At 44.1% G+C, this 15,734-nt stretch overlaps 2 protein-coding genes across 2 annotated transcripts in view; one reads left to right on the top strand and one right to left on the bottom strand.

The window, feature by feature from the left end:
* Positions 1 to 15,734, bottom strand: part of LOC121873365 (H(+)/Cl(-) exchange transporter 4-like) — a 105,410-nt gene that overhangs the window by 26,896 nt on the left and 62,780 nt on the right. The window lies entirely within an intron of this gene.
* Positions 2,778 to 15,734, top strand: part of LOC121873177 (scavenger receptor class B member 1-like) — a 49,526-nt gene continuing 36,569 nt past the window's right edge. The window contains exon 1 of the mRNA XM_042376510.1: positions 2,778 to 3,441. Within this exon, the coding sequence (XP_042232444.1) occupies positions 3,328 to 3,441 (114 nt within the window). The 5' untranslated portion in view covers positions 2,778 to 3,327. The remainder of the gene's footprint in view (positions 3,442 to 15,734) is intronic.

Here is a 15,734-nt window from a genome sequence, read left to right as displayed (position 1 = left end):
TCAGGAAATCCTTATCCAGTATACGGGATACACACAGAAAATCCCACGTCCGTTAACGCACCATGAAGTTTTATCTTGGGGATCTGGTTATATAATCCAGTTTATTTATGTTTTGTTAAAGTAATATCCACCACATATATATTTAATTAAGGTCTCCAGGTGTAAGCGAGCCATTAAGTTCTAGAGCGTAAACAACAAGAATGAGTGAGGGGGGGATGGGGAATGGAAGAGGCGTATCAGTTACGTAACACGAGACGAAAACATATCACCGCGTCACAAATTCACAATATATCGTTCACATCAGTCAAATAGTTTTTTTTTATACCTTATTGAGTGTTTTCACCATTTTTTTCTTCATATTCGCGACACAATAATTAATAAATATAAACTCACGCTAGGGAGACGAGCACGAACACAATCCACCTCCAAGCTCGAAGCAACACTAGCCCTGTCAGTCTGTCACACCGAGAACCTATTATGATTCACACATCTCACAGAAATAATAATTCCATTCGATTTTAAAGTTCAATTCGCGCGTGTTTACTTGGTTTTATAAACGCGAGGAGTAGCCAGGATAATAAAGTAAATTAACGAGACGCAGGAAAATGATTTAAAAGGTCGTGGAGGAAAATTTAATAGAGTTTTATTATGAAAATCTATGTCGGGTGGAAGGACGCTTGACATTGCAGTGGTTAGTCCTGTTGCTACCTGGTCTTAATGAGAAAAAAAAATCCCATAACTGATTAATACAACACAAAACTACACTTCCCATAAGAATAGCACAATCAACAACACAGCACTTTAAACCCAACACAACACATCTCAATACAACCCAACACAACACATCTCAACACAAAAACAACACAACCTCCTCACTGTTATGCATTTACGATATAGTCTCACAATCTCTCTTTATCATTGCCGGGATTCTCAAAGGATCTTATAATATTTAATATTGACCTTAATGCATTCACAGTATTACACAAACGCACAACTAAGCTCTTCACTTAGACGCGTTCGTTGAGTGAAAAGCTGATTACGTTAAATGCCACCAATATTTGAGATAAGTGGACCGGATTTATTGCCAATGTATGTGTTTTAATTATCACCTTCTAGTCAATTACAGATTCTTTCTAGACCTTAGTTGTTGAAGCGTAGTCAATTTCAATTTCAGTTCTGTCTCCATATCATGCTAAAGCATATACCGGTAAGTAATTGCAGGCACCAATACCTCACAATCAAGTGGACATTTCTCCTCCCTATCTCCCTGGCTCAAGTACTTTTCTCCTAACCTAACCTAACCTAACCTAACCTAACCTAACCGTACCTAACCTAACTTAATCTAACCTAACTTATCCTAGCCTAACTCCTAAGATTCTATCAACCATCGGATTTTTAACTAAACAAAATTTCGACGCAATATAGCCTATTAATAAAACTGTACACAGTGATTATAACATGAAACGTGGGAAAACCAGGAAACCAAAATAAAAGTTCAAATCATAAAGGAATTTAAAGGTGAATAAAAAAAGTAAGTTAACAAGTAAGAGATTATGTTGACTACACATTATACTCTCCTCAAGGCCACAAAAACTTCAAATTTTCACTTATCTTGTAATATTTCGAGATATAGTTTTTTTTTCATGGCCATTGAAATAGCCGATTCATGTCCTTGATCGTGGTAGAGATAAAAACATAAGGAGTGAACAGACGCATTACGATATTAAATGCTGGGTTTTTTCTAGGTTTATCAGAGAATTAAGTGGTTTAATCAATGTTTGATAAGCTGTGTTTTGAGAGCCGTTTGTACATACATTAATATCCCTCTCTTGTTGCTAAGGTCTCTCTCTCTCTCTCTCTCTCCCCTCACAAGTTATATAACGTGCCTGTATATTTGTAGGATTATTTATCTACGTCTATCTATCTATCTGTATAATCCACCAAGAGTCTTTGTGTGTGTGTGTGTGTGTGTGTGTGTGTGTGGATAACTGGTATAACCCTTTACTGAAGACATACAGCATACCTTAAGTGGTGGTGATATGATAAGTATAAGGGAGTAATGGCTCCTAGTAATCACTTAATTAGATAGTAGAGATGATTGTAGTCCTTATCACCACTACACAATATGTAACTACGCAACTCCAAACTACCTAACCTAACCTTACTAAATCCTAATATAACTTAACCTAACCTAACTCAAACTAACCAAATCAAACGTACAAGTGTTTTTACTTAATATTTAGCCGGGCACAGAGGCCACCCCCCCCCCCCACAGCCCCTCTGATCGCACCCCACAATGGATAACTTAATTGTGGGACGCAAGAGGCTTTTAAAATCTCAGTGTGTGTGTGTTGTCGCACTAGCGTTGGCGTCTCTTATTTTGAACCGAAATTCTTTGATGTTTGTTACTTGACGTGCCTACAAGATATATTTGTATAAGTTTTCGCCATGGTAATAGAGACAAGGCTCTCAGAACAAAAACTGAGGAGCAAGAAACAGATTCGGAAGAAGAACATTGAATGACCCGTGAACATTGAGTTAACATTGATCAGCTGATTTTCAGTACCGCGCTCTTTAAACGTTGTAAAACATTTTGATGCATTATGTCTCCACTCAACATTTACTACTAATTTTCCTCAGAACAATTGTAGAGGATATTTAAAATTTTAAAGATTATATGATTTAAAGTTTGTCAAGGAAGAAACCGAAGTAATTGTTTTTTGTTTTTTTTAGTTATCCCTTTAAATGGTGGTCTTGAAGAGAACGAGTAAGTGGCAACTGAGGGGACGTTTGGTGTGGCAACAACACCTGCTGGTGAGGCTGCCAGGCAGACTGTGAGCCTGGCTGTCAGAACGTTGCGAGGCGGACGGGTGAGCACACATTACAAGGGCTCTCGATGTTGTGGTACCGGTGTTTCTCGTGATAATTCATGTTTCTTAAGAAAGTTAAATTTGTACAGCGTTCCGGAAATCACCTGTGAGAAGAGAGTGATAGTTGTGTCAGGTGGTATACGTAGCGTGTGATGCAGGACGTTGTTATTGACCGAGAGTCCGACCACACGATTTGTTACCAGTCATTCACCTCCGAACGCCAGCAACCACGACTCAGCTCTTCCTCTTCCACTTGAAAACACTCCCAAACTACCAGGAATACCTAAACCATCAGCGTCAGTAACTAAACACGAAAAGAATTTTGATACAAAGTGTGCAGGAGACAGCTGGATAAACAAGAGGTGGTGTGGCGGTGCGTGATCAGTAAGATCGGCTAAAGGAGAAAGTATAAAAATAAGATAATCTCTAAAGGTGTGAGGTAAGGGAGAGAAGGACGATGATGCCTATGAAGCCAGTGACAGTGTTGTTGAGTGTGGGCGCCATCCTAGTGACTTTGTGTGCAGTCTTCATCGGCGTCTTCCCGGTCATCTTCAACTCTATCGTCAGCAAGGTTAGAGAGAGGGAGGCTTTAAACCAGTACACGTAGCGTTGGTTTAAAGCAGGTTAGAGTACTGGTATTGCATAGTGTTGAAGGATCCAAATGTAGAGAATATTGGCCCTAAGACAGACAGACATGGGAACCTAAAACTGTATAGTGGTATCTCAGAATCTTGGAAATAAAATCATGGCTAATCATACTGTTAAATTTCATCACATAAAGATTATTGTGTGGTTACGACCTTTGGAAGTATTAGTGTCAGATCTGTGTATTAATGCGTAGAGTACGGATGTATTATATATGTATTAATGCGTAACTTGTGTATGACTACCAGTGAAGGACGAAGGGGAAATATGAATTAAGAGACATACGCCTTTTAACATTCATTGTGAGTAGATTTTTATTTACATATTAACTACAGTGCTAAATATTTATGTTTAATGGGGTGGAAATATATTACTAATATTCAATTGAAAACTACAAAAGTAATTTAGATAACTACGCGTCTGGACCTGTTTAGCACCTATATTATGTAAACCTTATCAGTTGACATCTCACACATACACATGATATAAACTTGTATAAATAAACTGATTGGCTGTGTCAATAGTCCGTCCCGTTTGTTCAGTGAAAAAAGGAAAAAAAAAATATCCCCCACACCAAAATATTGCATTACTTTGAGTTGGTTACGACTTATAAATAGATATAAACAAGTAATTCCTGGTAAATAATTTGAAGGCTGAACGGAAGTTGAGTACTTTCTTACAGTGTGTGTCAAAAACTCCATTACTCAGACATAATTTTATCAATAACCTGTATACCAACCAAACGTTCACACAACATAACCCAAGACATATATATTAATTCTTGTACGTGGTCATCTGTGAATGTTGATTTTAATGGACTTGTTCTCTCGTACAAATAAAAGTTTTATTGTTCAATTCTTTGATTACGTAAATATACAGTTTTTGGGACACCCTGTACAGAAGTGAACAACAGGTAGATGCGGGATGAGTCCTTGTTGCATTGGTGAGGGAGTGTTGGTGAGGGAGGGGTGTTAGAGACGGAGGGAATGTTGGTGAGGGAGTGTTGATGAGGGAGGGGTGTTAGAGACTGAGGGAATGTTGGTGAGGGAGGGGTGTTAGAGACGGAGGGAATGTTGGTGAGGGAGTGTTGATGAGGGAGGGGTGTTAGAGACTGAGAGAATGTTGGTGAGGGAGGGGTGTTAGAGACGGAGGGAATGTTGGTGAGAGAGGGTTGTTAGAGACGGAGGGAATGTTGGTGAGGGAGTGTTGGTGAGGGAGGGGTGTTAGAGACGGAGGGAGTGTTGGTGAGGGAGATAATGAGGGTGGACAACAGGTGGATGAATGAGTTAACACAAATTGGCTGACGGTGAACATATGTCAGTGTATATACTGTATACCTCCATGTATGTATGTACGAGTGTTTGTGTGTACGTGAATGTTTCTTATGTACGTGAATGTTTCTTATGTACGTGTGTGTGTATTTATATGTATGTGTGTGTATGTACGAGTGTTTTTGTCTGTAAATGAATGTGTATATGTATGTGTATATAAATGTACTTATGTGCGTTTTTATACTGTATACCTCTCTGTATGTGTGTACAGGTATAGGAAGTATACGTGGGTGTGGATATAATATTGTGGGTGTGTATGTTTACGTAAGCGTGTGTGCATGAAGGTGTGAAGGTCAGTCACTGTTACGCACACAATATGAATCCACCATTATGCATGACGAGTTGTTCCTGTTCTTGCATAAGCCTCTCTGTAAACACAAACATCAAGGGACTCTGTAAACACAAACATCAAGGGACTCTGTAGACACAAACATCAAGGGACTCTGTAAACACAAACATCAAGGGACTCTGTAGACACAAACATCAAGGGACTCTGTAAACACAAACATCAAGGGACTCTGTAAACACAAACATCAAGGGACTCTGTAGACCAAACATCAAGGGACTCTGTAAACACAAACATAAACACAAACACTCTCACAGGGACTCTGTAAACACAAACATCGAGGGACTCTGTAAACACAAACATCAAGGGACTCTGTAAACACAAACATCAAGGGACTCTGTAAACACAAACATCAAGGGACTCTGTAAACACAAACATCGAGGGACTCTGTAAACACAAACATCAAGGGACTCTGTAAACACAAACATCAAGGGACTCTGTAAACACAAACACCAATGGACTCTGTAAACACAAACATCGAGGGACTCTGTAAACACAAACATCAAGGGACTCTGTAAACACAAACATCGAGGGACTCTGTAAACACAAACGTCAATGGACTCTGTAAACACAAACATCAAGGGACTCTGTAAACACAAACATCGAGGGACTCTGTAAACACAAACATCAAGGGACTCTGTAAACACAAACATCAAGGGACTCTGTAAACATAAACATCAAGGGACTCTGTAAACACAAACATCGAGGGACTCTGTAAACATAAACATCAAGGGACTCTGTAAACACAAACGTCAAGGGACTCTGTAAACACAAACATCAAGGGACTCTGTAAACATAAACATCAAGGGACTCTGTAAACACAAACATCAAGGGACTCTGTAAACACAAACATCGAGGGACTCTGTAAACACAAACATCGAGGGACTCTGTAAACACAAACATCGAGGGACTCTGTAAACACAAACATCGAGGGACTCTGTAAACACAAACATCAAGGACCTCTGTAGACACAAACATCAAGGGACTCTGTAGACACAAACATCAAGGGACTTGTAAACACAAACATCAAGGGACTCTGTAGACACAAACATCAAGGGACTCTTGTAAACATAAAACATCAAGGACTCTGTAGACACAAACATCAAGGACTCTCAGACACAAACATCAAGGGACTCTCAGACACAAAACATCAAGGACTCTGTAAACACAAACATCAAGGGACTCTGTAGACAAACATCAAGGACCTCTGTAGACACAAACATCAAGGGACTCTAGACACAAACATCAAGGGACTCTGTAGACACAAACATCAAGGGTTCCAGTAGACACAAACATCAAGGGACTCTGTAGACACAAAACATCAAGGACCCCTGTAGACACAAACATCAAGGACCTCTGTAGACACAAACATCAAGGGACTCTCAGAAACACAAACATCAAGGGACTTGTAGACACAAACATCAAGGGACTCTGTAAACACAAACATCAAGGGACTCTGTAAACACAAAACACTGCGACTCTGTAAACACAAACACTAAGGGACTCTCTGTGGACACAAAACATCAAGGGACTCTGTAAACACAAAACATCAAGGACTCTGTAAACACAAACATCAAGGACCTCTGTAGATACAAACATCAAGGACTCTGTAGACAAACATCAAGGGACTCTGTAAACACACAAACATCAAGGGACCTGTAAAACACAAACATCAAGGACTCTGTAAACGACAAACATCAAGGGACTCTGTAGACACAAACATCAAGGGACCCCAGACACAAACATCAAGGGACCCCTGTAGACACAAAACATCAAGGGACCTGCACACAAACATCAAGGGACCTAAACACAAACAAGGGACTCTGTAAACACAAACATCAAGGGACTCTGTAAACACAAAACATCAAGGACCCTGTAAACACAAACATCAAGGACTCTGTAAACACAAACATCAAGGGACTCCCCAGAACACAAACATCAAGGACCTCTGTAAACACAAACATCAAGGGACTCTGTAAACACAAAACATCAAGGACTCTAAACACAAACATCAAGGACCCCTGCAAACATAAAACATCAAGGACTCTGTAGACACAAACATCAAGGACCCTGAAACACAAACATCAAGGACTTGTAAACACAAACATCAAGGGACTTGCAGACACAAACATCAAGGGACCCCTGTAAACACAAACATCAAGGACCTCTTGTAAACACAAACATCAAGGGACTCTGTAGACACAAACATCAAGGGGAGACTCTGTAGACACAAAACATCAAGGGACTCTAGACACAAACATCAAGGGACTCTTAAACACAAACATCGGGTGAGACTCTCTGTAGACACAAAACATCAAGTGACCCTGTAGACACAAACATCAAGGGGACTCTGTAAACACAAACATCAAGGGACCTGTAGACACAAACATCAAGGGACCCCTGTAGACACAAAACATCGCGACTCTGTAGACACAAACATCAAGGGACTCTGTAGACACAAACATCAAGGACTCCTGTAAACACAAACATCAAGGGACTCTGTAAAACACAAAACATCAAGGGACTCTGTAGACACAAACATCAAGGACCTGTAGACACAAACATCAAGGACTCTCTGTAGACACAAACATCAAGGGACTCTGTAGACACAAACATCAAGGGACTCCCAGACACAAACATCATGAACTCTGTAAAACACAAACATCAAGGGACTCTGTAAACACAAACATCAAGGGACCCCTGTAGACACAAACATCATGGACTCTGTAGACACAAACATCATGACTTGTAGACACAAAACATCAAGGGACTTGTAAACACAAACATCAAGGGACCCTGTAAACACAAACATCAAGGGACTCTGTAAACACAAACATCATGTAATTCTGTAGACAAAACATCAAGGGACTCTGTAAACACAAACATCAAGGGACTCTGTAAACACAAACATCAAGGACTCTGTACACAAACATCAAGGACTCTGCAGACACAAACATCAAGGACTCTGTAGACACAAACATCAAGGACTCTGTAGACACAAACATCAAGGACCCCTGGTAAACACAAACATCAAGGACCCTGTAGACACAAACATCAAGGACCCTGTAAATGGCCAGCACTGGCGGGGACTCTGTAAACACAAAACATCAAGGACTCTGTAAACACAAACATCAAGGGACTCTGTAAACACAAACATCATGGCCCTGCAGACAACAAAACATCAAGGACTCTGTAGACACAAACATCATGGACTCTGTGGTAGACACAAACATCAGTGACCCCTAGACACAAACATCAAGGACTCTCAAATGCATAAAACATCAAGTGACCTCTGTAAACACAAAACATCAAGGACCTGCACACAAACATCAAGGGACCTGTAGACACAAACATCAAGGACCCTGTAGACACAAACATCAAGGACTCTGTAGACACAAAACATCAAGGGACCTGTAGACACAAACATCAAGGACCTCTGTGGTAGACACAAAACATCAAGGACTCTGTAGACACAAACATCAAGGGACTCTTGTAGACACAAACATCAAGGACTCCCTCTGTAAACACAAACATCAAGGAACTCTGTAGACACAAACATCAAGGACTCTGTAAACACAAACATCAAGGACTTGTAGACACAAACATGGGACTCTGTAGCACAAACATCAAGGGACTCTGTAAACACAAACATCAAGGGACTCTGTGAGCCACAAACATCAAGGACTCTGTAAACACAAACATCAAGGGACTCTGTAGCACAAACATCAAGGGACTCTGTGAGCACAAACATCAAGGGACTCTGTAGACACAAACATCAAGGGACTCTGTAAACACCATCAAGGGACTCTGTAGACACAAACATCAAGGACTCTTCAGGACTCTGTAGACACAAACATCAAGGGACTCTGTAGACACAACATCAAGGGACTCTGAACACAAACATCAAGGGACTCTGTAGACACAAACATCAAGGGACTCTGTGAAACACAAACATCAAGGGACTCTGTAGACACAAACATCAAGGGACTCTGTAGACACAAACATCAAGGGACTCTGTAAACACAAATGAGTTAATCCGAGCGATATAAGAGAAATAAATCAATAAATCCGAGTTATATAATAAATAAATAAATAAATCCGATTTATATAATAAATAAATAAATCCGAGTTGTATAATAAATAAATAAATCCGAGTTATATAAGAAATAAATAAATAAATCCGAGTTATATAAGAAATAAATAAACAAATCCGAGTTATATAAGAGAAATAAATAGGTATAATTACTCTCAAGGACAGAGTTTGGACTGTGTTTAAAGTGAGATGCAGCAGAGTTGGAGAGGAAGACAGAGTTAGAGGGGAGAGAAACAGTGAATAAAGAGGGGCTGAAACACTGGATGGAGGGAATGGAAGACACAGGTAGCAAGTGGTGTGGCTGGTGTCGTCCACATGCACAAGACACTTGTGTGTTATAAAGCTGAGCAGTCAGTCAGTCCGCCAGGTAGCTAGCTAGTGTTAAGGGTGTGGCTTTGTGAGGTGGACCAATCAGGTGTGAAAGGTTATGTTATGTCATTGTGAAATAGACCAATTACACTGCTTAGTCATGAGTTGGGCCAATTATATTGCTTGCACACGATGACGTAGTTTAGAGGTGGACCAGTTATATTGCTTGCAAACTATGACGTAGTCTTGAGATGGATTTATCTTTCATGCAAACTATGACGTAGTCTGGAGATGGACCAATTGTCTTCCGTGCACACGATGACGTGTTTTGGAAATTGACCAATTATCTTACGTGTAAGGTTTCTGAAGGTCTCGGGGTGATACATAGTCACTCACGACCGGATGTAAACACTTTACGTCATTAGTGATTGTGTTTGTCCTATATTTGTTTATTTGTTTGTCTGACTCGGTTGATTGAACATGTCTTAGGCATACTACCCTCCCTCTCTCTCTCTCTCTCTCTCTCTCTCTCTCTCTCTCTCTCTCTCAGAATAAGACGCCAACAATAAAATAATAATTACGTACCTTGTGAAGCAAAATAACACAAACATGAACACTAAAAGAGGAAGAGGCAGGAAGGGAGATAACAGAGAAAAAGAAAATGGAAGATAAAAGAACTTAAAATGCAGGTTGTTATGTAAGGTATGGGGGTGAGGTGGGGGGTAGGAGAGGGGTTGGGGTGAGGGAGGTGGGGTGAGGTGGGGGTGAGGGTGGTGGGGGTGAGGAGGGTGTGGGGGTGAGGAGGGTGGGGGAGTGGAGGTGGGGTGGAGGTGGGGGTGGGGAGGTGGGGTGGGAGGGGGTGGGGAGAGGAGGTGGGGTGAGGAGGTGGGTGAGGGTGGGGTGGGAGGGTGGGGGTGAGGAGGTGGGGTGGGAGGGTTGGGGTGAGGTGGGGGTGGAGGTGGGGTGAGGAGGTGGGGTGGGGAGGTTGGGGGAGGTGGGGGTGGGGGTGGGGTGAGGTGGGGGTGGGAGGGTGGGGGTGGGGAGGTTGGGGTGAGGAGGGTGGGGGTGAGGAGGGTGGGGTGAGGGGAGGGGGTGGGGTGGGGTGGGGGAGAGGAGGTGGGGTGGGAGGTGGGGTGAGGGGGGTGGGGTGGGAGGAGGTGGGGTAGGAGGGTGGGGGAGTAGGAGGGGTGTGGGGGGTGGGGTGAGGAGGTGGGGGGTGAGGGAGGTGGGGGGTAGGAGGGTGGAGTGGGAGGTTGCCTGGAAGAGAGCTGGTGAAGAGGGAGGATCTTCTCACGGGAAATCCTCCTTGTCGCACTGTCCTTGATCGACCCCTCTCCCTCTCCACCCTCCCCCTTCCATCTCCACCCCCCACCCTTCCATCTCCCTTTCCTCCAACCTTCCATCTCACCTTCCTCCCACCCTTCACCTCCTTCTCCCTCCCTCCTCCCCCCACCCACCCTTCCATAGGTTAGAATAGGTTAGGTTAAGTTAGGTTCGATTTTGGTTAGGTTAAGTTAATGTAATAAAATGGTAACTTAACAACTAAGAATATTATCTGATGGGTTAATCCTCGCCTCACTCCAGGACGTAAGAGGGATGACTGCCAGCAGACGTACCCATGCCTCTCCTCCTCCTCTCCTCCTCCTCCTCTTCATCTTCTTATTCTTCTTCGACCTCTTCTTCTTCTTCATCTTCTTATTCTTCTTCTTCTTCTTCTTCTTCTTATAGTCTTAGCAAGGTGTTATGGCTGAAGACTTTGTTGTGTAGGTATACAAACATTGAACAAAGACAGTACAGGTATAGAGTGTGTAACAGAGAGCCAGTACATGCCAACAGTGTGTAACAGAGAGCCAGTACATGCCAACAGTGTGTAACAGAGAGCCAGTACATGCCAACAGTGTGTAACAGAGAGCCAGTACATGCCAACAGTGTGTAACAGAGAGCCAGTACATGCCAACAGTGTGTAACAGAGAGCCAGTACATGCCAACAGTGTGTAACAGAGAGCCAGTACATGCCAACAGTGTGTAACAGAGAGCCAGTACATGCCAACAGTGTGTAACAGAGACCCAGTACATGCCAACAGTGTGTAACAGAGAGCCAGTACATGCCAACAGTGTTAACAGAGAGCAGTACATGCAACAGTGTGTAACAGAGACCCAGTACATGCCAACAGTGTGTAACAGAGAGCCAGTACATGCCAACAGTGTGTAACAGAGAGCCAGTACATGCCAACAGTGTGTAACAGAGGAGTACGAACGTGTGTAACAGAGGCTACATGCAACAGTAAAGAGTACATGCCAACAGTGTGTAACAGAGGCAGTACATGCCAACAGTGTGTAACAGAGGCCAGTACATGCCAACAGTGTGTAACAGAGGCCAGTACATGCCAACAGTGTGTACAGAGAGCCAGTACATGCCAACAGTGTGTAACAGAGAGCCAGTACATGCCAACAGTGTGTAACAGAGCCGTACATGCCAGTGTGAGAGCCAGTACATGCCAACAGTGTGCAGAGAGCCAGTACACCAACAGTGTGTAACAGAGAGCCAGTACATGCCAACAGTGTGTAACAGAGAGCCAGTACATGCCAACAGTGTGTAACAGAGAGCCAGTACATGCCAACAGTGTGTAACAGAGAGCCAGTACATGCCAACAGTGTGTAACGAGCCAGTACATGCCAACAGTGTGTAACAGAGGCCAGTACATGTAACAGTGTGTAACAGAGAGCCAGTACATGCCAACAGTGTGTAACAGAGAGCCAGTACATGCCAACAGTGTGTAACAGAGGCCAGTACATGCCAACAGTGTGTAACAGAGAGCCAGTACATGCTAACAGTGTGTAACAGAGGCCAGTACATGCCAACAGTGTGTAACAGAGCCAGTACATGCCAACAGTGTGACGAGAGCCAGTACATGCCAACAGTGTGTAACAGAGAGCCAGTACATGCCAACAGTGTGTAACAGAGAGCCGTACATGCCAACAGTGTGTAACAGAGCGTACATGGTGTACAGGCCGTACATGCAACAGTGTGTAACAGGAGCAGTACAGCCAACAGTGTGTAACGAGACCCAGTACATGCCAACAGTGTGTAACAGAGACCCAGTACATGCCAACAGTGTTAAACAGAGGCCAGTACATGCCAACAGTGTGACGGTGCATGCCAACAGTGTGTAACAGAGAGCCAGTACATGCAACAGTGTGTAACAGAGAGCCAGTACATGCCAACAGTGTGACAGAGAGCCAGTACATGCCAACAGTGTGTAACAGAGAGCCAGTACATGCTATGACAGTGTGTAACAGGGACCGAGTACATGCCAACAGTGTGTAACAGAGAGGCCAGTACATGCCAACAGTGTGTAACAGAGCCAGTACATGCCAACAGTGTGTAACAGAGAGGCCAGTACATGCTAACAGTGTGTAACAGAGAGCCAGTACATGCCAACAGTGTGTAACAGAGTCATGCCAGCAGTGTGTGACAGAGAGCCAGTACATGCCAACAGTGTGTAACAGAGAGCCAGTACATGCCAACAGTGTGTAACAGACAGTACATGCTAACAGTGTGTACAGAGCCAGTACATGCTAACAGTGTGTGACAGAGAGCCAGTACATGCCAACAGTGTGTGTAACAGAGAGCCAGTACATGCCAACAGTGTGTGAGACCCAGTACATGCCAACAGTGTGTAACAGAGAGCAGTACATGCCAACAGTGTAACAGAGAGCCAGTACATGCCAACAGTGTGTAACAGAGAGCCAGTACATGCTAACAGTGTGTAACAGGCAGTACATACACAGTGTTAACGAGACCCAGTACATGCCAACAGTGTGTAACAGAGAGCCAGTACATGCTAACAGTGTGAACAGAGAGGCAGTACATGCCAACAGTGTGTAACAGAGAGCCAGTATGCCAACTGTGTAACAGAGAGCCAGTACATGCCAACAGTGTGTAACAGAGAGCCAGTACATGCTAACAGTGTGTAACAGAGGCCAGTATGCTAACAGTGTGTGTACGAGCAGTACTGAACAGTGTAGAGAGCCAGTATGCCAACAGTGTGTAACAGAGAGCCAGTACATGCTAACAGTGTGTAACAGAGAGCCAGTACATGCTAACAGTGTGTAACAGAGAGCCAGTACATGCCAACAGTGTGTAACAGAGGCAGTACATGCCAGTGTGTAACAGAGCCAGTACATCCAACAGTGTAACGAGAGCAGTACATGCCAACAGTGTGTAACAGCCAGTACATGCCAACAGTGTGTAACAGAGAGCCAGTACATGCTAACAGTTGTAACAGAGGCCAGTACATGCTAACAGTGTGTGACAGAGCCAGTGCATGCTAACAGTGTACACAAGGGGCAGTCAGACAGAGAGCCAGTACATGCTAACAGTGTGTAACAGAGGCCAGTACATGCTAACAGTGTAACAGGCCAGTACATGCTAACAGTGTGTAACAGAGCCAGTCATGCCAACAGTGAAGAGGAGTAATGTGTTGACAGAGAGCCAGTACATGCCAACAGTGTGTAACAGAGCCAGTACATGCTAACAGTGTGTAACAGAGAGGTACATGCCAACAGTGTGTAACAGAGAGCCAGTACATGCCAGCAGTTTGTAACAGAGGCCAGTACATGCCAACAGTGTGTAACAGAGAGCCAGTACATGCCAACAGTGTGTAACAGAGAGCCAGTACATGCCAACAGTGTGTAACAGAGAGCCAGTACATGCCAACAGTGTGTAACAGAGCAGTCATAGAGCCAGTACATGCCAACAGTGTTAACAGAGCACATGCCAACAGTGTGTAACAGAGAGCCAGTACATGCAACAGTGTGTGACAGAGAGCCAGTACATCTAGTGTTAACGGGAGTACATGCCAAATGTGTAACAGAGAGCCAGTACATGCCAAGTGTGTAACAGAGCCAGTACATGCCAACAGTGTGTAACAGAGAGCCAGTACCAAGTGTGTAACAGAGCAGTATGAGTGTGTAACAGAGAGCCAGTACATGCCAACAGTGTGTAACAGAGAGCCAGTACATGCCAACAGTGTGACAGAGAGCCGTACACCAACAGTGTGTAACAGAGGCCAGTACATGCCAACAGTGTGTAACAGAGAGCCAGCAGTGCAGCAGTACATGCCAACAGTGTGTAACAGAGAGCCAGTACATGCCAACAGTGTGTAACAGAGAATACACGTGGTTGTGGACGTAACAATCGGCTTAAACTACGGAGAGTCGTCAAAGAAATCCCTAAACGCAATCAATAAACTGGTCATGAGTCTTTTATAACGGGTTTGTCTCTCTGTCATGTACAGTATTTTTCAGCGTATGATTGTCGATATACGTGGATGATGGGTATAAGGGAGATTATATATAAGAATGGAAGTAGTAAGTGTGTCGTACAGCTCACTTGGGTTGCCTCTTGCCTCTCCCTACTGTGTCCTGGGTTCTTGTCTAACCCCCTTGCCTCTCCCTACTGTGTCCTGGGTTCTTGTCTAGCCCCCTTGCCTCCCCACTGTGTCCTGGGTTGTTGTCTAGCCCCTGCCTCTCCCTACTGTCCTGGGTTCTTGTCTAGCCTGCCTCTCCTCCTGTGTCCTGGGTTCTTGTCTAGGCCCCTTGCCTCTCCCCACTGTGTCCTGGGTTCTTGTCTAGCCCCTGCCTCTCCCTATGTGTCTGGGTTCTTGTCGCCTGCCTCTTGTCTGGGTTTCTGTCTAGCCTTGCCCTCTCCCTACTGTGTCCTGGGTTCTTGTCTGGCCTGCCTCTCCCTCACTGTCCTGGGTTCTTGTCTAGCCCCTGCCTCTCCCTACTGTGTCCTGGGTTGTCTGTCCCTCTCTACTGTGTCCTGGGTTCTGTCTAGCCCCCTTGCCCTCCCTCATCTGGTCCTGGGTTCTTGTTCAGCCCCCTCTTCTCCCCTACTGTGTCCTGCTGTCCAGCCCCTTGCCTCCCCACTGTGTCCTGGGTTTGTCTGGCTCCTTGCCTCTCCCCCACTGTGTCCTGGGTTCTTGTCTAGCCCCTTGCCTCCCTCACTGTGTCTCGGGTTTGTCTAGCCCCTTGCCTCCCCACTGTGTCCTGGGTTCTTGTCTAGCCCCCTTGCCTCCCCCCACTGTGTCCTGGGTTCTTGTCTCCCCCTTGCCTCCCCACTGTGTGTGTTTGAG

Source organism: Homarus americanus, unplaced genomic scaffold (assembly GCF_018991925.1).
Source record: "Homarus americanus isolate GMGI-L3 unplaced genomic scaffold, GMGI_Hamer_2.0 scaffold32929, whole genome shotgun sequence".
Classification (NCBI taxonomy): Eukaryota; Metazoa; Arthropoda; class Malacostraca; order Decapoda; family Nephropidae; genus Homarus; species Homarus americanus.
The sequence above is the reverse complement of the archived record's forward strand: the minus strand, read 5'-3'. Positions and strand labels throughout refer to the sequence as shown.